Here is a 19720-nt window from a genome sequence, read left to right on the forward strand (position 1 = left end):
GGCAACGCAGAGCCAGGAAAGAATTTTGCGCAAGCCTGCTGTAACACTTAGCTGGCTGCGTATGAATTAGGACAACTACCCCCAGCAGAGACGCAGTACAGTCAGGACGGTCACAGGCAGCCCAAATAGAATTTTTTTCCCAAATTTTTTTGGAAAAGCCCACTGCCTATATAGACTGGATATGTTTTTCACTGTCCCTGCCTCACCACCACTACTGGTCCTGGACTATGTAAAATTACTGCAGACTGTTTCACTCTGGACAGGATGACAGCGGTGATGTAAGAGGCAACGCAGAGCCAGGAAAGAATTTTATGCAAGCCTGCTGTAACACTTAGCTGGCTGCGTATGAATTAGGACAACTACCCCCAGCAGAGACGCAGTACAGTCAGGACGGTCACAAGCAGCCCAAATAGAGTTTTTTTCCCAAATTTTTTTGGAAAAGCCCACTGCCTATATAGACTGGATATGTCTTTCACTGTCCCTGCCTCACCACCACTACTGGCCCTGGACTATGTAAAATTACTGCAGACTGTTTCACTCTGGAAAGGATGACAGTGGTGATGTAAGAGGCAACACAGAGCCAGGAGAGAATTTTGCGCAAGCCTGCTGTAACACTTAGCTGGCTGCGTATGAATTAGGACAACTACCTCCAGCAGAGACGCAGTACAGTCAGGGCGGTCACAGGCAGCCCAATTAGATTTTTTTTCCCAAATTTTTTTGGAAAAGCCCACTGCCTATATAGACTGGATATGTCTTTCACTGTCCCTGCCTCACCACCACTACTGGTCCTGGACTATGTAAAATTACTGCAGGACGCAATGCTCTGGACGCAATGCTCTGCACGGCCGATATACAAAAAAAAAAAAAAAGTGCAACACTGCAAAAAGCAGCCTCCACAGTACTGCACACGGTCAGATGTGGCCCTAAGAAGGACCGTTGGGGTTCTTGATGCCTAAAATCAATCCTAACACTCTCCCTATAGCAGCTCCGGCATCAGCAGCACTTTCCCTGAGCTATGTCAGAATGCATCTGTGGCGAGCCGCGGGAGGGGCCGATTTATATACTCGGGTGAAACCTGATCTCGCCAGCCACTCACTGCAGGGGGGTGGTATAGGGCTTGAACGTCGCAGGGGGAAGTTGTAATGCCTTCCCTGTCTTTCTATTGGCCAGAAAAGCGCGCTAACGTCTCAGAGATGAAAGTGAAAGTAACTCGAACATCACATGGTGCTCGCCTCTAGTAACGAGCATCTCGAACACGCTAATACTCGAACGAGTATCAAGCTCGGATGAGTACGTTCGCTCATCTCTAGTGATTACCCTAGCATGACAGAAAATGTACTGCTTTGACACATTTTTTTAACTTACAGCTCTGCACCCCTCACTTATCGCCCAAGTCTCTCCCAGAGTCCTGCGCTCCCAATGAAGACAGCAAGACAAAGCTATAGACTGAGAGCATTCATGACTGTCTGGCTCTCCATTACCTCATTTGTGTAGTAAATGTCATGTCAGCAGGTAATTCATTCGGCACTGTTACAACAGTTCCATGTCTATTGGCTGCCCTGCTGGTGACTGGCAGCTTATGCAGTAGGGATCAGTGCTGCTCTGAGGAGGATGCAGGGAAATGTAGTTTATGTGTAAAATGGTGGTCATGTATGGGGTATTGCAGAGCCGTCCACTTTCCTAAGTACAGTTAGGATGAGTGGGGGAGTCTAACCGCCAAGACCCCCACTGATCCCAAGAAAGGGGGTTCAGTGTCCGTCTTCCACCTCACTGTGGGCTTGTTGCATCTCCTGCAGTGAGAAGCAGATTGGATGGATTGGCAGTCATGCATTTCTGGCCCACTCCATTCATGTTCAATGGGACTGCCAGAAGCAGGTGAGCGCTTATACTTGGCTATTTCCGTCAGCCCCATTGAAATGAATAGAGCGACAACACACATGTGCGATCAATGCTCCATTCAATCTCAAGTCAGTGTGGATAGGTGCAGCAACCCCATGGTGTCGAGAAGATGGGGACACTTTTTCTCAACACATTTGTTAAGTATATTAACAAATAGTCCAATTCTCAGGTTCAGTGGGCGTTTCAGGAGTGACACCCACATCGATCAGCCTTTAATCATCTATCCTGTGGCTAGGTGATGAGCTGTTTTGCTACAACCCCTTTAAAAAGGGCAAAATGGAGAAACAAGAGGAAGAAAACATAGAACAAAGTTAGACTCTGTATTCTAAAGTTGCTTAGGTACAAAGGTTTCTAAAAAAAATGATTTATTCTGGGATAACACATTTAGGTGTTTTTTAAAAATGCTTAATTATAGGCATGCACTGTTTTTTCTAGCATAAAGCAGCAATACTTCGGTACTCAGCGGCTATGTTCACACTTGGCAAATTTGCAGCACTTCAAATCCAAACTGCCAAATCCACACCACACTCATGCAACGTTTTACGCAAATTGACCATGGATTTTCATGGGTGAAAATCCTCATAAAGTTCTTAGATCCATTCAGATGCTTTGCATTGTAGTTTGCTGCAGATATTTGGTGCAAAATCCACATGAAAATCTGCAGCAGGTTTGTTTTGTGTTAACAGCAGTAAACAGCAGACATTAGGGTGCTTGATCACTACACAGGGGTGACCTTAATGGCTCTTATTGACCTAGAAACTGTGAGATGTTTTTAAACTACATTGGTATGATAATGAAAGCATACCTAAACTTTTAGATGACTCTTCAGAATAAGCTGTGAGGTGTGTATAACTATTTCTGTCCACTACAGAACTTGTACCCTGTATTTTGTGGCGGTTTTCCCTCCTCCTTTAATTTTCAGTTGTCAGTGAGCTGATGGGTGGAGACTAGCTGCTATGATGCCTCCTATACACTGCAAATACAGAGATCCTGCTCCCCCATCACTATAATTTACAGGAAAGCAGCAGTATAACGCAAGGCATTATACCTCAGTACTGAATGTTATATATGTGATGTCAGTAACCATGAGATAGTAAAACAATTACTGGCGGCAGAATGTCCATGTGTGTTTTTCTGCTGCTTTCTCACTTGGCTCCTCCTCTCTCCTCCCTTTCTCACTTGGTTCTTCCTCTCTCCTCCCTTTCTCACTTGGCTCCTCCTCTCTCCTCCCTTTTTCATTTGGCTCCTCCTCTCTCCTCCCTTTCTCACTTGGCTCCTCCTCTCTCCTCCCCCTCTCTGTGTCGACTTCTATTGGCAGCATATTATTAGATTTGTCAGTGAACTGTTAGTGTCTCCTCCACCAAGATGGATTTTAGTAGTTCTTCAGAATGAGTGAACAGTTTAGGAGGAGAGAAGCATTTTTCTCTAAGATCTATGTTCAAGTTTTGTATATTCACTTGTATTATTGATTTATGCAAAGTTTGCTGAAAGCTCAGTGACCATTTAAGTATATTAACAAATAGTTCAATAGGAACTGGAGTTGCTATAAATGCTAAACGCTAGTTGCATAATAAACCAGAATATCAATAAGAAATAAATTATGTTTTAGCTCTATTTCAGAGAAATATGCTTTTTTATTCATTTACATGGATACAACACTTAAAAAGTAACTGATGTAGTAAAGTCACATCGGAAATACATTTCATTTGATTTTACATGACAGCGGTGAGTGCTGTGGCTACCTATGTAAATATAAGTCAGTCTACACTATAGTTCTAGAATTCCATTCATGAACCAGAAATAACACGGAGAAATATAGAGTGCTCACAGGGGTGCACATGTGGTGACAAAGGGGTGCTACCCCATCTCATTCATGGCTTTCCAGAAAATCCCGCACCAGAGTGCTAATCTACAAGAAAAGCCAGTGATAAATTGCCCTATTTTTGCCTCTGTTTTACATCTGTAATATGAAAGTGCATCCCAATCTGACCGCAGGAGTTCAGGTCAAGAGACCTGCAGTCAGACCCAGACACTTCTGCAATACACAGGTCAAAATATGGACGTGGGTTACTGGCCTAATTGTGACACATGACTGGGAATAAGCTTAGTTCCCCACATGTGATCTGACAGTAGAATACACTCTTAATATTTTACAGCAGTAAAGGGCCCCTGTGTACACAGGGCCACCATGTAGTTGCATTGCTTGCACATACGGAATTCTCACCCCCAAAGCGTGTGTGTGGGTTCCTGGAAAGCTGGGTGACAAGTAATTATAAGATCACCATTACATTTACACTCAGCTGTCCCTGGATCCTGAATGGCAGGTTGACCTTGTGGTATATACTGCACTCTGAGGCAGTACCACTGCTCGTTCTTCCCCCTGTAATACCCCCCTGCCTCGTCTGAGTTCAAAATATTTTTTCCTATTTACCCCCTCTAAAACCTAGGTGCGTCTTCTCAACAGGTGCGTCTTACAGAGCGAAAAAATACGGTATACATTAAAATATAGTATCTGGATCTTTGTCTTCACTGTGAACATTTTCCATTGTCATTGGAGTCTTACCTGTATAAGTGATTTCTTCTACTACCGCAGTGAGATCTGGGGTCTGTTTTTGGCAATGCTCAGCTTTAACTTCAGCAGGGTCAATATCCAAGATGAAAAATCCTTTTAAGCCTTGATATTCTGATATACAGGTCGTTTGTCTGAGGACAGCGCTCTGTAGCTTCTAAGGTACAACAAAGTGGCATTCAATATTTGGCTTCTTTTATTAATATTTTAAGAAATATTTGTTTCAGCCTTGTACGAATCAATGGAACTAGAAAATGAAACACAGATCCTGGCCGATTACTGTCACAGATATTTATGCCGTAGAAATTATTTATCCAACCATCACATTCCGCTGCCGGCTAATGATGTTTTTTTAAGGCAACAAGATAAAAAGATATAGGTTTTTGATATAGAGTAGTATTCAGGATAAGACATTCTCCCAATCCCCTGCAGCATTTAACCAGCGGAGAGTGTAACATTTCTCATCTCTATACAAACCGCTGCGTCTCCCGGTACAGGAATAATGTGTAAAGGAGGTCACACGGAGCAATGCTTGCCACCCTTTGACAAAGCACTTACATGATAGTGGCACTTAATGTCTACATGGAATCTCCCTGCAAGTGGGACATACAGTAATAAAAATGGAGCGCTCAGATGCAGAAATTAAGGTCACCATATTATTCTCAGCATGCAATTTGGATTCTCGTTTTACACTGTCATAAGTATATAAGAGGATGTAAGGCTCCAGCAATACTTGGCATGATATTATATGCATATGAATGTATCCGTGGCGCTGCAGCTCATTTCCTTGTCACAGACTTCCCTGTGTACTTGTGTCGCCATTTAAAGAGATGGAAAAGGCACTTGTTAAAAAGGAAAAGCTTTAGCCATACAGTATCTGAAAATATTTCAAAATGTATCTTCTGTCATACCTAACACTTGGCAAAGACAATCCTGCTATCTCTTAAATGTAACAAGATTGCTAATGGGTTGTTTGCATTGAGCAGTATATTCTTACTATATATCAGATAATCCCCTGATGATACAGAGGAATATTCAGATATGTATTGCATAGAAACTGAAACTTTTAAAGTTGTCACTATCCATCATTTGATGTATAATTGTGTAACCAAAGAAACACTGAACCTCATGTGTCTCATGCAGAAGCTTCAGTATCCATATAAGACATTAGCACACTTCTTAACATTTCTTTCAAATTAATTTCATAGGGTAGTAGTCTTTAAAGATCGCTTATATTTTATGGCTTAGTTTTTTTATGTTAATGTAAGGAGTCCGAAGACAACTATAGGTATGGGCTTCTTGTGTCTAACTGAAAATAGGACTCTCAAACCAAATTGAAAAGGATGTGTCTGTTAGTGGATGTGGATCTGCCTTGCCACTTATTGATTTGGCTTAGGGCTAGGTCAAGAGGCAGCACTTAGGGTACCCTGGTATTCACCCTTTACCCCAATGGGATGATCGGGTCTTTAACCCAATCCATTAATCACAGAAATAGTCTCAGTGAAGTGGCAGTTGGTGCTTTAATAGACCAAAACATGGTATATAGGAGGGTGATATGACTGAGATGTACAGAGACGTAACAGTAAGACAAGTCAAGGTCAGGGCAACATAAACTTCGATCCGATAGTCAGGCAACAAGTCAGGGCTGGCAGCATAGGTTTAGCTATGTTAGATAGTCTGGGTCAGGGCAGGCAGCAAGCAGAGAGCATAGTTTAGTAAAAATAGCCAAGGTCAAGAATGGATAAGACAAGGTTTTCAGAAAACAAGCTGAAGTCAGGTAACTGAAGGAACACACAACACAGTTGAGCAGGCTTGCAAAAAATGGAAGAAGGGAAGGATGCCTAGTATAGCCATATCTAGCAGGTGATGGGTGGGGATAGATTAGAAAATGCACACTGGCCCTTTAAGAAAGAGGAACTGTAGAGTGTGCATGCCCTTTGGGCAGAGACAGTGAACATGACTGAGAAATGGATGCAGCATTTACCACAAGCACGGACCCTAAAAGTGGAGTCAGCTGAAGGAGATCAGCCCTCCCTGACAGGAGGTGAATGGTACACCATGATAGGATGCACTCGTCTATTTCGATCCTTTTTCTTTTTACTGATCCTATAAGAACTTGTCAAGGTGTAAAGGATTCCTTACCACCAATATAGGGTTAAGCACTAGCAGTGTCAAAGCCCAGAGTCTAAACAGGTCTTCGTTACTGGTGCATCTTGTCTCCACCAGAAATATGGGTGGAGACCTGCAGAGTGAAAGGTAACGCCTTGTTAACGCCCCCCAAAGCTACGGATTGGCTGATGTCCTGCTCGAGGGCACAGAGGGGTTGGAGCTCCTCTGCAGTGTTTTTTTTGTACCTTGGGGCTCGTGTGGCTGGAGGAGATGTCCAGAGCAGCTGGTCCTCCTGCAGCCGATGGTGCGTCAGTGCTTTCTCAGCCTCCCTGAAGAGCACTTGGACAGTATTGCAGCCCAGAAGCAGGACCTTCCGCATCGGCAATGGTGGAGCTGCTTCCAGGAGCTGACTGGCCAGCGCTGCAGCGGCACAGGCGGGACGGAAGTGTAGCTGATACTGCGCTTACCTACATCCGTCATGTGACAGCGGTGCCAGCTTTAGCGTCCGTCTGAGTACTGCAGCAGAGAATCCAGCGGTAGAGCATGCCAGGGACAGTGTCAGCAGGGGAGCCAGGTGGCAAGAAGGGAGAACAGCAGCATGCGTGACAGGAGGCCGGAGGGGAGATGATAGGAAAGTGGTGGAAACACTGACAGCGTGGTCGTGAGCAGAGATGGCAGTCTGCCAGGGGGAACACTGACAGCGGCCCAAAAAGCTGAGATGGGAGTCCATCAGGGTAAGATAGTTACAGCGGCCCTAGAAATGCAGATGGGATGCCGTACATCAAGCAATCCCCAGTTGTGGCCGTCATCTGCCCCTTCTCTGTAACTCAACCTACCCAACCTATGTCTTTACCCATTCTTCCGGTGGAGACAAGATGCACCAGTACCCATGTCTTCCAGTCTTCACAAGGAAACACCCCAATGCAATAAAGACCTCCAACTGCCCTCTTAACGTGGCTGGTTGGAGATAGACAGGTGATGATATGAAGAAGCTGTGCGAATTCACAATCCAAAAGATTAAGCAAACCCAAAGTCATGGTCACAAACAATGACTCAGAAGCAAAATCACGAGCCAAGATCAGGTATATGAATAGACAATCTCAGATACAAATACGAGAGTGCTGGTAGGATGCAACATAATACTCCAGCACCTGTTGGTACTCAGAACAATGCTTATATAGGCAGTGCTGTCATGTGACTTCAAAGGGAAGTCTTTCAATTTGGAGGTAATTTCATGTGCTGAACAGAACACAGTCCTCTGAAATGTAGTAGCAAGTTCTAGCACCAAAAAGAAGCTTTGTCATGTAGTGTGCCATGTCTGTCGCTAAAGGGTGGTTACGTTTTGGAATCAGTTGAAAGATGGCGTCTGATAAAAGTCTGTGCAGTTGCTGGAAGCATTGGACACAGAAGTTTGCACTTCATGCCATTTTGTTGCAATAACAGGTTGGTTGAAAAAAATGTAGATCTTTTTCAATTTATAAGGATCTGTCTTAAAATCTATTAGCATGCTATCAAATGGCATAAAAACGTGCTGAGTCTAACCTGAAACCTTATATTTCACTATATCAACAATATGGTTATATGTTTTAAAGCTTGAAACCCGCAGGAATTATAAGTGATTTCATCTGCATATTATCACTGACATACGAACCTCTTCCTTCTCACCAAATACAACTTTATTAGTGATCCTCTTACTATTAGCCATTTAATTTCATTATCTGGTGAATGTTACTGCATGCCACTATGCATGGCACCATCAGCTAAAGAATGACAGAGAGCAAAAACATACCGGGGTTTTCAGAAAGAAAGAGCAGATTTGGAGATTTAATTACAAACAAACTACAAAAGACAGTTACACAATCCGAACATTACTGAAAACAGGAAAGTTCAAAGTTTTTTATGACATTCCAGTAAGTTCCATTTTCTGCCACATGCAGCGCTGTTTCTTGTTGTTTGTAGTTTATTGAAAATGGTGACACCCCAGGAGAAATAGTTCTGTGCGTTTGAGTTTGCCAAGTGTGAATCCATTGTTCAAAGGCATTGATTCCAAAAACAGCCGCTGCGTCACAAGCAAATTCACAAGTGGCACAGAAAATTTGCAAACAGAAAAGCACTGGTCTAATCTCTAAATCTGCTCCTTCTTTTTGAATAACCCTATATTAGTGCCAAATAATAAAAACCTCAACGCACAATGCTCGTAATGACATGGAACAAAAGCCATTGCTTCAGCTTTTTAAGTAGTTGCCATGGAAATGTGTGACTTCATCGATGACATCACAGGATTCTTTTTGGCAACACAGGCTATAGAACATGCTGAAAATACATAACCTGTCTGTGTCTTCTCTGCAGGATTGCGCTATTTCTGGACGGCAAGAAAAGCTATCAAATATACCGGAAAACCTGGCAGAAACCTAAAAATGGTAGCATAAACAGAGCTTAACTCTTTATTTGCAATACTTTTATGTCCCTCACTTTCCTTAGCCCTTTATCACGTTAGACAGATAACCTAAAACCATTAGGATATTCCATTAGCTATCCATCCTGTGAAACAGTAATCAGATATATAACACCCATTTTCCATATACAAAGGTGCGGCAATGTGATGTACAAGAGTCCGTGTTAGTGCTTAGTTCTGCTCCGACTGTTCCTTTAACAAAGCTCACATAATAAAACGACGGGCACGTGTCTAGCTCTTTTACAACGCGTTTTACTACAACCACAGTATTTATTACAAATATGAGATGAAACGGAGTAAAAAGATGCTATGTCATTTTACCTGGGGCACGTTTACCATTAAAGTTGTATCCAAGTTCTGGCTGTCCTTAAAGCTTTTGTACTTCATTGATTTGCTGTCTTGCGAATGCGATGCTGTAAGAGGATGATCTGTATTGAATGCATTATAAGAGTATACATAGCTGTCAACCGCTTAATTGTCCTGCCACACTTGTGTTGTCTCCCGAAAACAAGCCAGTCTATCATGAGATCCTCTATGCGCCGGATTAAAATGCCTCTGCTCTAAGCAGGTATTTTGGAGTTTGTTAAAACAATTAACAACTGGAAATGTTCACACCTCAGATACAAATGTAACAACTGTTTCTATTTTTTGGTTCAGAACATTAGCAGTGCTTTATAGCACGCCCTGTCAGATACAAACGAGAAGGAGCAGTTTGCTTCACTGCACAACTAATTGCCCTAATTAGAGTATTAAAAAGAATGCCTGTGTAATTGTAATAGCGGCTCACTTTCTCCAACTTAATGTTTATTTCCCATGCTTTATTTAATTTAAACTTATCACTGACACAACAAACCACATGAAAGAAATTCAACTGGGCTTCCTAACATTATAATTGCTGCGACGTACAGTACATGCTAATCTGCCAGCCAATGCATAAACCTAAAGGGGTCTTCTCACGACTTTGCATTGCAACCACTGTGTTCTTCCTGGTTATTGCTCATCAGGAGATGTGACTGCTGGAGCCAATCACTGGCCAAAGTAGTGACCTTTAATAGCCAGTGATTGGCGGCAGCAGTCACATGTCCCGGTTAGCAATAACAAGGAAAATTGTGACGCAAATTTTAAGACATAAAAAGACCCCTTAAAAGTGGATGTCCAGTTTTGATCTAAGGATGCTGTTACAGGAGCATTTCCCCCCTGCAAAACACAGATGGAGCAATGCCAATTGTGGCCGGCACCCTTCTCATCAGTTCAGTCACTATGACGAGTCTAGTTGCAATCAGTGTTTCTCAGTTTGCCTTTTGCATGGGGAGAAATAAGGCCCAACGTCCACACGTTTGATTTGCGGGGCACCCATGCGGAAGATCCGTAAATGAAGCTGCCCATAGGGAAACATGGGTATACACAAATGAAATAAAGCATGCGGATTTGATTTGCAGAACTTTTGGTCCGGAAAACAAATCCCAGCATGCTCCATTTCAGTGCAGATCCTGCACGGACAGCTTCCATTGAAGTCAATGAAAGGTGGCCCATTCGCAACTGAATTGCAGACAGGCCGTAGATTCTGCGGAAAGCAGGAGTTAAAAAAAAAACTGTACTGCGCATGTGCCGCAGCACGCCGTCCGGCGCTTCTGCACACATCCGCAGCATAGAAAAAAGAAGACTCGGACGGGCAAGCAGGGTGCTTGGTCGCGGGCAGGGTCGTATTCCGCTGCTGCATCCCGCATGCGGAATCCGACCTGCCCATAGACATGAGCCCTAATGCCATGTAATACCACCTAAAGATACAATGTATTCTAAATCCTCTGAATGGTAATTTATGCTACGGATTTTGCCAATGGATTTCAACCTTTGAAATGCAAAGATTGTAACTTGTGGCAAATCCACACTAAAATCTGGGGCAACATTGACAAGATTTAGTTGCAGATTTGGCTCTTGTGGATTTGCTAAGTATTTGCTGTCAATTTTCCACTGAGGAAAGTTGGCAGCAAATAATGCCCTGTTAGAAGGCAAAGTTGGTGCGGATACACAAAGCAAAATTAGTGTAGATTTTACGCATCAAAAAACCACATCAAAATCGTCACAAACAATACGGATTATGATGCAGATCCGCAGCAAAATCTGCTACGGATTTTGGTACAGATGTGCACCAAATTCCACTACATGTAAATGTACCCTTATGCTGATTTATTAGAGATCCGTGAGACTGATCTCGCACACAGCTGTATTTTCTATCGCAGGTGCTTTTATGCGGCAAAAAACTTTGCATCCAGATGTTTGCTGTGAATCAATAGTAAAATATGACCTGCACTGCAAACAACATGGCTTTTTTCAGTGTGTTTTTTCCCCTCACTCTTGTTGCCTTTTTTGGCCATGGCATATTAAAAGAATCACAGCACACTCTGCATCTGGCATTTTTTCTGGCGCTTTTTCATAGGCTTCTCTATAGGGAAAGAAAGTCCAAAAATACCTAACTACTAGAGCGATCTATGAAATACTGGCCTTAATAAATTCACCCCCCTACGACTGCAGGAAGTCTTATACTAACAATTTGTCCTCTAGGGAAGAAATTTAATTACATAAGACAATGCCTTTGAAATCTATATGCAATACGGATGAAATACTAAGGCAGCATGGTTGACAAACTTACAAATGCAATGTATTTTCAACCCTCTCCACAGACTTCATCTGTAATGATGAAAGTAGAACATGTTGCATCTTTAAAATACATACATATTTTATAAGCCCATGTGACCAGCCTCGAAAGATTAACATTAGCTCCGAAATACAATCTGAAAAGCAGACATAATGCTGAAAAATACACTTTAGTGAAAGCAGCCATAGCTACATTGTCTAAGGTAAGTCTGACAGTGTAAAGTCAACCAGTTTGACTGTTGAGAGAGGCTCACAGGGGCCTCCTAAAGGCTACGACCACAAGTTATGGAATTTCCACAGCGAAAATCTGCTACAGAGGTTGGCGCAGATCCATTGTGAATTTCTTCCCTCATTTGAAGAGGTAAAATCTCCCCACTTAGGGGCGTAACTAAAGAGGGTGCAGGGGATGCGGTTGCACCTGGGCCCAAGAGCCTTAGGGGGCCCATAAGGCCTCTCTTCTCCATATAGGGAGCCAAGTAGTATAAATAAAGCATTATAGTTGGGGGCCCTGTTACAGGTTTTGCATTGGGGCCCAGAAGCTTCAAGTTATGCCTCTGCACAGCATGGTTTAGGTATGGGTACGGGTACAAATACAGATAGAGGGGGGGCCTCTGCTCACCTTTTGCATCAGGGCCCCTGAGCCTTTAGTTACGGCCCTGTCCCTACTAGTTAATTTTTGAAATCTCATCACATTGCTTGCATAATAAAATGCTCCAGATTTTCCTCTACATGAAGACATGCCTTATGAACTCACTGACACAATTAGATACACTATTTTCATTTCAGGATAACTTGGATCTACATGCAGGTTAGCCCCTTTCAATTAAGCTAATCTATGTTCGGATTCCTCAACACAAATTGTGTGTCAACAAATCATAATGTTTTTTCCGCACCAAATCTGTGCCATCTGGACAATGGCATGGATTCCCAATGAGCTCAGCAGAATGAAGAAATGAGGAGGACTCTTATGTAGATTTTGGACGCATGGGGGGAAAAAAACAACAAAACAACCCTCCGCGTTAATGGGGCCTAAGAGAGTGATATTCAAAAGTTTGGGGTTTAGTTTCTTCCGTTCCTGAAACCTCGTTTATCAGAACGATTACAGATTAAAAGAAAAAAGCTGTTTGTTTCCCACAGCAGCAAATCATTTTCTAACTGACCCTGGGAACTAAAATATTTTGACTCTGGATGCTAAAACAAGGCTACTTTCTTGACTGGGAAGATTAGAAGAAGATAGCAGCCCAATTTTAAAACTTAAAATACCACAAAAGGTTTCCTCCGCCTTCTAACAAAAACTAAAAAATCTTCAATGAGAAAGTAGCAAATATGTGTTGGATCGTCCTCTGTGTTAAAACAATTCCCATTGGCACGTATGGCTCATTATGCTGTATATATATTACAGATCTGCAGTGAAATGATTATCTGATTTTATTTCAAAGAAATAAAACTCCGAGAGCTATATCATTTAACTGTTCTCATGAAAACCGTACAGGAGCAGTAGGGTGGCCAATTATTTACCGAAACAACTGTGCCTCTCATTCTGTACATAGAACAACATGATCAGAAGATTTTTGGTAGCTCACATGAATGGTTTTAGGGGAAAAAAGAGACATTTATTTCTCCTGTTCCTGAAATAATATTCCTAGCACATCTACATCAGTACACCATCTTGCTATAGGACATACCTTTCAGAGAGGTGGGCTTTACACCACCTTCTTTAACACAATAGGTTGACTTTAGAGGAACACTGTGCTGCTTTTTATGCGCTCGCTCTGGTGACTTGGATGAAATTCTGGCAGAAACTGGTAATTTGTTTTCAGGCTCTGAAACACTTAAAAGTTACAAGTATGTAAGTTAATTTCTTAATGTACTCATTTGTTTCCAAAGACTCCTTTACAAGTGAGTTTCAAGATTACCTCCTTGTTCATGCTGACACAATGAACACACAAATATCATTTAAATACTATAATGACACACAAAATAATTAACACATTATAATAATTTTATAATATGCAATCTATGGTGACAAAAATGCTGCAAAATCATCACTATTTTATGGAGAAGTTTGTTAAGGTGTTATAGGTAGACTATCTTTTTAAGAAAATTTTCATTCTATATACAACCTTTAGAGATGAGCGAGCACCCACCCAAATGCTCGGGTCCGCGTTATTCAAGTCGAGCTTTTCATAAAATTCGAGAGCTCTACTCAAGTAACGAACCCTATTGACTACAATGGGAGACTTGAGCATTTTTGTATGTGGGACACCGGGTGCCGAGCTTTTTTTTTCCTAGGTTCCTCTCTCTCTCTCGCCTACCAGACAAAAAATTCGCCAATGACGCGTATTGCGTCGCGGAGGGACCAAAACAGGCATGTCACAGCGGGGAGGAGCCAAAAACTGGGGCGATGTCGAACATGGCTTGATGCTTGTTCGAGTAACGAGCACCATTGAGTACACTAATACTCGAACGAGCATCAAGCTCGGCAGAGTACGTTCGCTCAACTCTAACAACCATATATATGGTTGTAAATACATAAATTGAACATAATAATAATATTTTTTTTAACTAATCCTAACATATTTCTCAGCATTTTACAAATCAGGGGGAATATGAACAGACAAAATAAGATGTAACATACAGTATTAAACCAATAAACAATTTAAACAATGGGAGTGAGGGCCCTGCTCACAACAGATTACAATATAAGGGGGGTTAGTGGTGACACACGAGGTAAGCTTGCTTGTTCTATACAATGGTCCAACTTTTTCTAAACAGGGTGGTATATGAATCAGGCACCAGCCAGTATTTGTCTATGTACAATTATGAAATACTTTTGAGTACATGGGAGATACTAATGGATGAATGGAGGCAGGTTCTGATGTAGACTGTAAAAAGAGGGGAAACTGGAGAAGAGTTAGGGAATGTGATAGGCCTCCCTGAAGAAATGGTTATTAACTAGAGTTAGGCGAACATACTCTGCCGAGCTTGATGCTCGTTCGAGTATTAGCGTACTCGATGGTGCTCGTTACTTGAACGAGCATCAAGCCAGGTTTGACCCCACCCTAGTTTTTGGCTCCTCCCCGCTGTGACGTGCTTGTTGTGGCCCCTCACCACCGTGACGCAGCGCGCTTCATTGCAAAAATTTTTGTCTGGCAGGCGGGGGGGGGGGGGAGAGAGAGAGAGAGAGAGAAAGAGAGAAAGAGAGAGAGAGAGAGAGAGAGAGAGAGAGAGAGAGAATATCATGATAATCTATACAGGTCCTCATGCAATAAATCTGTTTCTAAAATCCTCTCTTATTTGGATGACCTTATGTTGCAGGGTCTTTCCACCAAATAAGTTGCCATTTTAAATACCCCTATTAGGTTAGAGGGGATTTAACAGGCCATTGCAAATATGGAACTGAAGAAATGCTGGGGCGGATGGCCTTTCTGTAGAAATTTACCACAGCTATTTAGATCGGCCATCAGAGTAAACCAGGTTATTTTGTCTAGCATCCACACTGATCAAATGGGCTATATGCCTGGGAAGTCCACCACCATAAATATCTGGAGAGTCCAAGCAAACATTCAGCTTGATAGATTCCATGGTGCGCCCTGCGCCCTGGCATCTTTATACACAAAGAAGATCTTTGATTTATTGTAATGGCCCTTTTTAGCCTGTCTTCATTGATTTGGTTTGATCCCCAATTCCAGAAATGGGTGAAGATTATCTGTAAATCCTAGCTTGCTAATATTACAGTTAAAGGTATTCTGTCAGCTAACTTTCCCCCAACATGGGGTACCAGTCAAGGCTGCCTTTTATCCCCTGCCCTATTTTCCATAGCCATAGAGGCACTGGTCATATGACTGCGCTGCACCCCTGCTGTCACAGGCATATGTTGGGGAGTATGGAAGATCATGTAACAATGAATCTCCTTAAATAAGAAGTCAAGAGTGCTGCGGCAGTCCTTTTTTCTCTCTGATTTTAGTATATCCTCTTACTTGAATGTAGAAGGCCCCAGCATGTTTGAGAGATGTCACCGATGACATCCTTCACAGGTCTTCTACTGGTTGCAATGATTACGTGACGGTGGAGAAGCAGTTTGGTAGGGGGGAGGTATTATTATTGTTTATTATGTAAACCTCATCCCATCACAGCTACCAATGTCTATAATAATCAGTAAACCCTTTTAAGCCCTTATAGAATTTTAGAATATTTTGTATGTATAGCATATGAAGAGTTAGCATTCTGCATTTCTAAATACCTCTAAGAGGCTTTCTTACCGAAAGATACTCAATTAATAGACCCTAAGTTTAGAAAATATAATTATCCTCTTTATAGAGGAATTAGAATGCAAAATGTAAATCAAGGAATCTGAAATGTTTGACAAGAAATTCAATTGACTAGTCCAAGGTTCTAACAGCTCCTTCAGTATGCACGACTTATTAGGAAATGCCCAGAACCAACTGCTCAAGAAATGTATTTATTCAGAAACCAACAATAATCCCCAGGCTAAATTAGCACATATGAATGAATACATGTAGTGCTTTGGCAGCAAAGTTGAATCAAATGTGCGATCTGAAGAATGAAAATAAATAAATTAAAATGTTATAGCCTTTCAGTTTAATCACTGCACCTAACAGCCAAATACTAATTCAGGTCAACAGGTAAGTGAGTGTTCTTATCCAATTAATGTCACAATGTTAGATAGCACAAGAATACAACCATACACCCCATCATACTGCAGCCCTGCAGCAGAAAGCACACAAAGAGTTATAATATGAGGCATGGATAATATCATTCCAGTCACACAGAGTTCAAGTGAGGAGTAACTGACTTGCTGGTATGACTCAATACATTCTGCATCGGCTGTGATTAACTATTTCATTGGATAAGACATGGCTGTACCATACAGCTCACTGATTACTGGGGTACCAAAGGTGTGAAGCATTGCTAAGATCTCAATAGATATTGACTTTAGAACTACAACCTGATTACAACTACTACTGCTTGCCGTGATTGGCTGGAGAAAAAAATTTGGTTGATTTTTGCTAAATTGGATTGTATTATTCTAATCTGATTTTTAGCAAAGGCAGCCATAATGTTGGCTCTATGCCTTGAGCAGAGGAGACAGGTGATTAGCAGTGCTGGAGTTCTAGGTTTGAATCTGACCTTTATGGGTTCTTGAACCTGGGGCCTCACTGCTGCATGGCAGGAGTGCTGGTCACTGGGCTATGGCCACCACCACCTCCTCCACTGTTGTTCAAGGAGGCCATATTAGAGAACACAGCTTTTACTCCTATTGATGTTAATGGAAGTTGGAATCAGGAGTCCCGATTCACAATTATTTTTTTAAATCACGTTGGTCACTTCCAACCTGATTAGTTCAATAACTGCTCAACACTAATTACAATCTCCGGACAGCAGTTTACATTATACATGGCAGGAGTGCTATGGTCACCACCACATCCTCCACTGTTGTTGTTTAAGGAGGCCATATTGCCACACAGCTTTTACTCCTATTGATGTTAATGGAAGTTGGAATCCAGAGTCTCGATTCACAATAGTTTTTTTAAAATCGCGTTGGTCACTCCTGACCTTATTAGTTCAATAATTGCTCAACGCTAATTACAATGTCCGGACAGTAGTTTACATTATACCTGTTGCAAAACTGTATTTACATATATACTACATACATAGGCATACGATTAGATAGATAGACAGATGGATATATATAGCGGTAAAAATTTGGAGCAGAAATTATAAGGCTATTTTTACCCCTTTCGATGTAGTGGGCTAAAATCTGCGGTAAGGTATCATAAATCCACATTTGAGTCCAAATCTACTGCTCGATTTGCAATGCAAAGATGCGCTAAGTGAGCACCTACCCTTATAGCAGCAGAGTTTGACTTCATTACACTCTTACTTTCTGAAGGCTATTTTTGCAAGTCCGTTTTATAATCCAACACGAGAGATGAGCGAGCATACTCGCTAAGGGCAATTGCTCGAGCGAGCATTGCCCTTAGCGAGTACCTGCCCGCTCGAGAGACAAGGTTCGGGGTAGTGGTGAGTAGCGGCAGTCAGCAGGGGGGAGCGGGGGGGGGGGGGAGAAAGGGAGAGAGAGACCTCCCCTCCGATCCTCCCCGCGTGCCGCCGGCACCCGAACCTTGTCTCTTGAGCGGGCAGGTACTCGCTAAGGGCAATGCTCGCTCGAGCAATTGCCCTTAGCGATTATGCTCGCTCATCTCTATCCAACACCTATAAGGTCTCAACTAATGCCATCTTAAAGGGGTTTCCTATAAATTAAAATTGTTTCACAACTACTCTATCATTCCTGGTTGCTGCAGACCAGGACATGTGACTACTGCAGCCAATCACTGACTATAGAAGGCCAAAGCTAGCAATTATAACTGCAGGTGTCACATGTCCAAGTCAGCAGCAACCCGGAAGGACAAAGTGGTTGTAAAACAATTTTAAGTCGTGATTAGAGATGAGCAAGCATACTCGCTAAGGGCACATACTCGAGCGAGTATTGTCCTTAGCGAGTACCTGCCCACTCGGAAGAAAAGATTCGGCTGCCAACGCGGGTGAGCGGTGAGTTGCGGGACTGAGCAGGGATGAGCGGGGGGGGGGGGGGGGGGGGGCAGGTACTCGCTAAGGACAATGCTCGCTCGAGCAATTGCCCTTAGCGATTATGCTCGCTCATCTCTATCCAACACCTATAAGGTCTCAACTAATGCCATCTTAAAGGGGTTTCCTATAAATTAAAATTGTTTCACAACTACTCTATCATTCCTGGTTGCTGCAGACCAGGACATGTGACTACTGCAGCCAATCACTGACTATAGAAGGCCAAAGCTAGCAATTATAACTGCAGGTGTCACATGTCCCAGTCAGCAGCAACCCGGAAGGACAAAGTGGTTGTAAAACAATTTTAAGTCGTGATTAGAGATGAGCAAGCATACTCGCTAAGGGCACATACTCGAGCGAGTATTGTCCTTAGCGAGTACCTGCCCACTCGGAAGAAAAGATTCGGCTGCCAACGCGGGTGAGCGGTGAGTTGCGGGACTGAGCAGGGATGAGCGGGGGGGGGGGGGGGGGGGCAGGTACTCGCTAAGGACAATGCTCGCTCGCTCGAGTAATTGCCCTTAGCGAGTATGCTTGCTCATATCTAGTCGTGAAAAAGCCCTCTAAAGGAATTTTACAGTCTTCCATGTCACCTAAGACGAAATTGATTCTGTAAGAAATTATCTGATCCCTTTTGTCACCCCTTTTTCAGTTTAATTACTACATTGAAACAAATTTTTCCAACAGTTTTCCGGTTTTGGTAGTATCATGAAGGTGTGGCAGGATATGTACTACACATGTTGAATGCTTCCAGTAGGGAACAGACTTAAATCAAGTAAAACCCCATGCTTTTGTCATCTGTCATTGCACCGTTGTACCTGGATAGAAACTTTTGGTGGATTTATCAGAATGAGTTGAATTTAAGCTTGCTTTTGGACAAACTAAACTTTTAAGCACAGAAAAGTCATGCCAACGAAGGCTAAGAAAATACAGTCACTGATGTGCCAGATATTATGGGATCCAGTATATTATAAAATGTAAAAATATTTCTTGCTGAAATGTTATGGTCAAGAAAATTACATTTCCGAAACGATTACTCAAACATCGTAAGTCAACAATTCTAAATGTACTCTTATAGTAAAGCTGATTATCTTCCCATCTCCTTATGGACACAAATAAACCAAAGACGCAAGTACAAAACTGGTGTTAGAAAAGTTCACTGCTAAGATCACGAGGTGAGCATAGCCATTGTAACATGTTTTAAGCTGCCAAAGGTTTAAACAACCCGAAGACATAATGTTAACATTACAGTTATGTATTTGTTTTGCTGGTGGAGAATTTTGCATATTTAAATTAGGCTGCTGGCGCTGTGGGAATGATAGGCTTCATTTTGTATGACCTTAGACAGGATCTCAACTCATCTAATGCATTTCAATTAGTTTGACAGACAATCTATGTAACAGAAAGGAATGCAATTTAGAATAGTG

The 19720-nt window shown here is 42.3% G+C and overlaps 1 protein-coding gene across 1 annotated transcript in view; it reads right to left on the reverse strand.

The window, feature by feature from the left end:
* ZBBX (zinc finger B-box domain containing) overlaps nucleotides 1–19720 on the reverse strand; it is a 178589-nt gene that overhangs the window by 43879 nt on the left and 114990 nt on the right. Inside the window, exons 13-15 of the mRNA XM_066600685.1 lie at nucleotides 13373–13518; nucleotides 9354–9445; nucleotides 4463–4625 (exon numbers count right to left, since the gene is read on the reverse strand). Coding sequence (XP_066456782.1) covers nucleotides 4463–4625; nucleotides 9354–9445; nucleotides 13373–13518 — 401 coding nt within the window. The remainder of the gene's footprint in view (nucleotides 1–4462; nucleotides 4626–9353; nucleotides 9446–13372; nucleotides 13519–19720) is intronic.

The sequence above is a fragment of the Eleutherodactylus coqui genome, chromosome 1 (assembly GCF_035609145.1).
Source record: "Eleutherodactylus coqui strain aEleCoq1 chromosome 1, aEleCoq1.hap1, whole genome shotgun sequence".
Classification (NCBI taxonomy): Eukaryota; Metazoa; Chordata; class Amphibia; order Anura; family Eleutherodactylidae; genus Eleutherodactylus; species Eleutherodactylus coqui.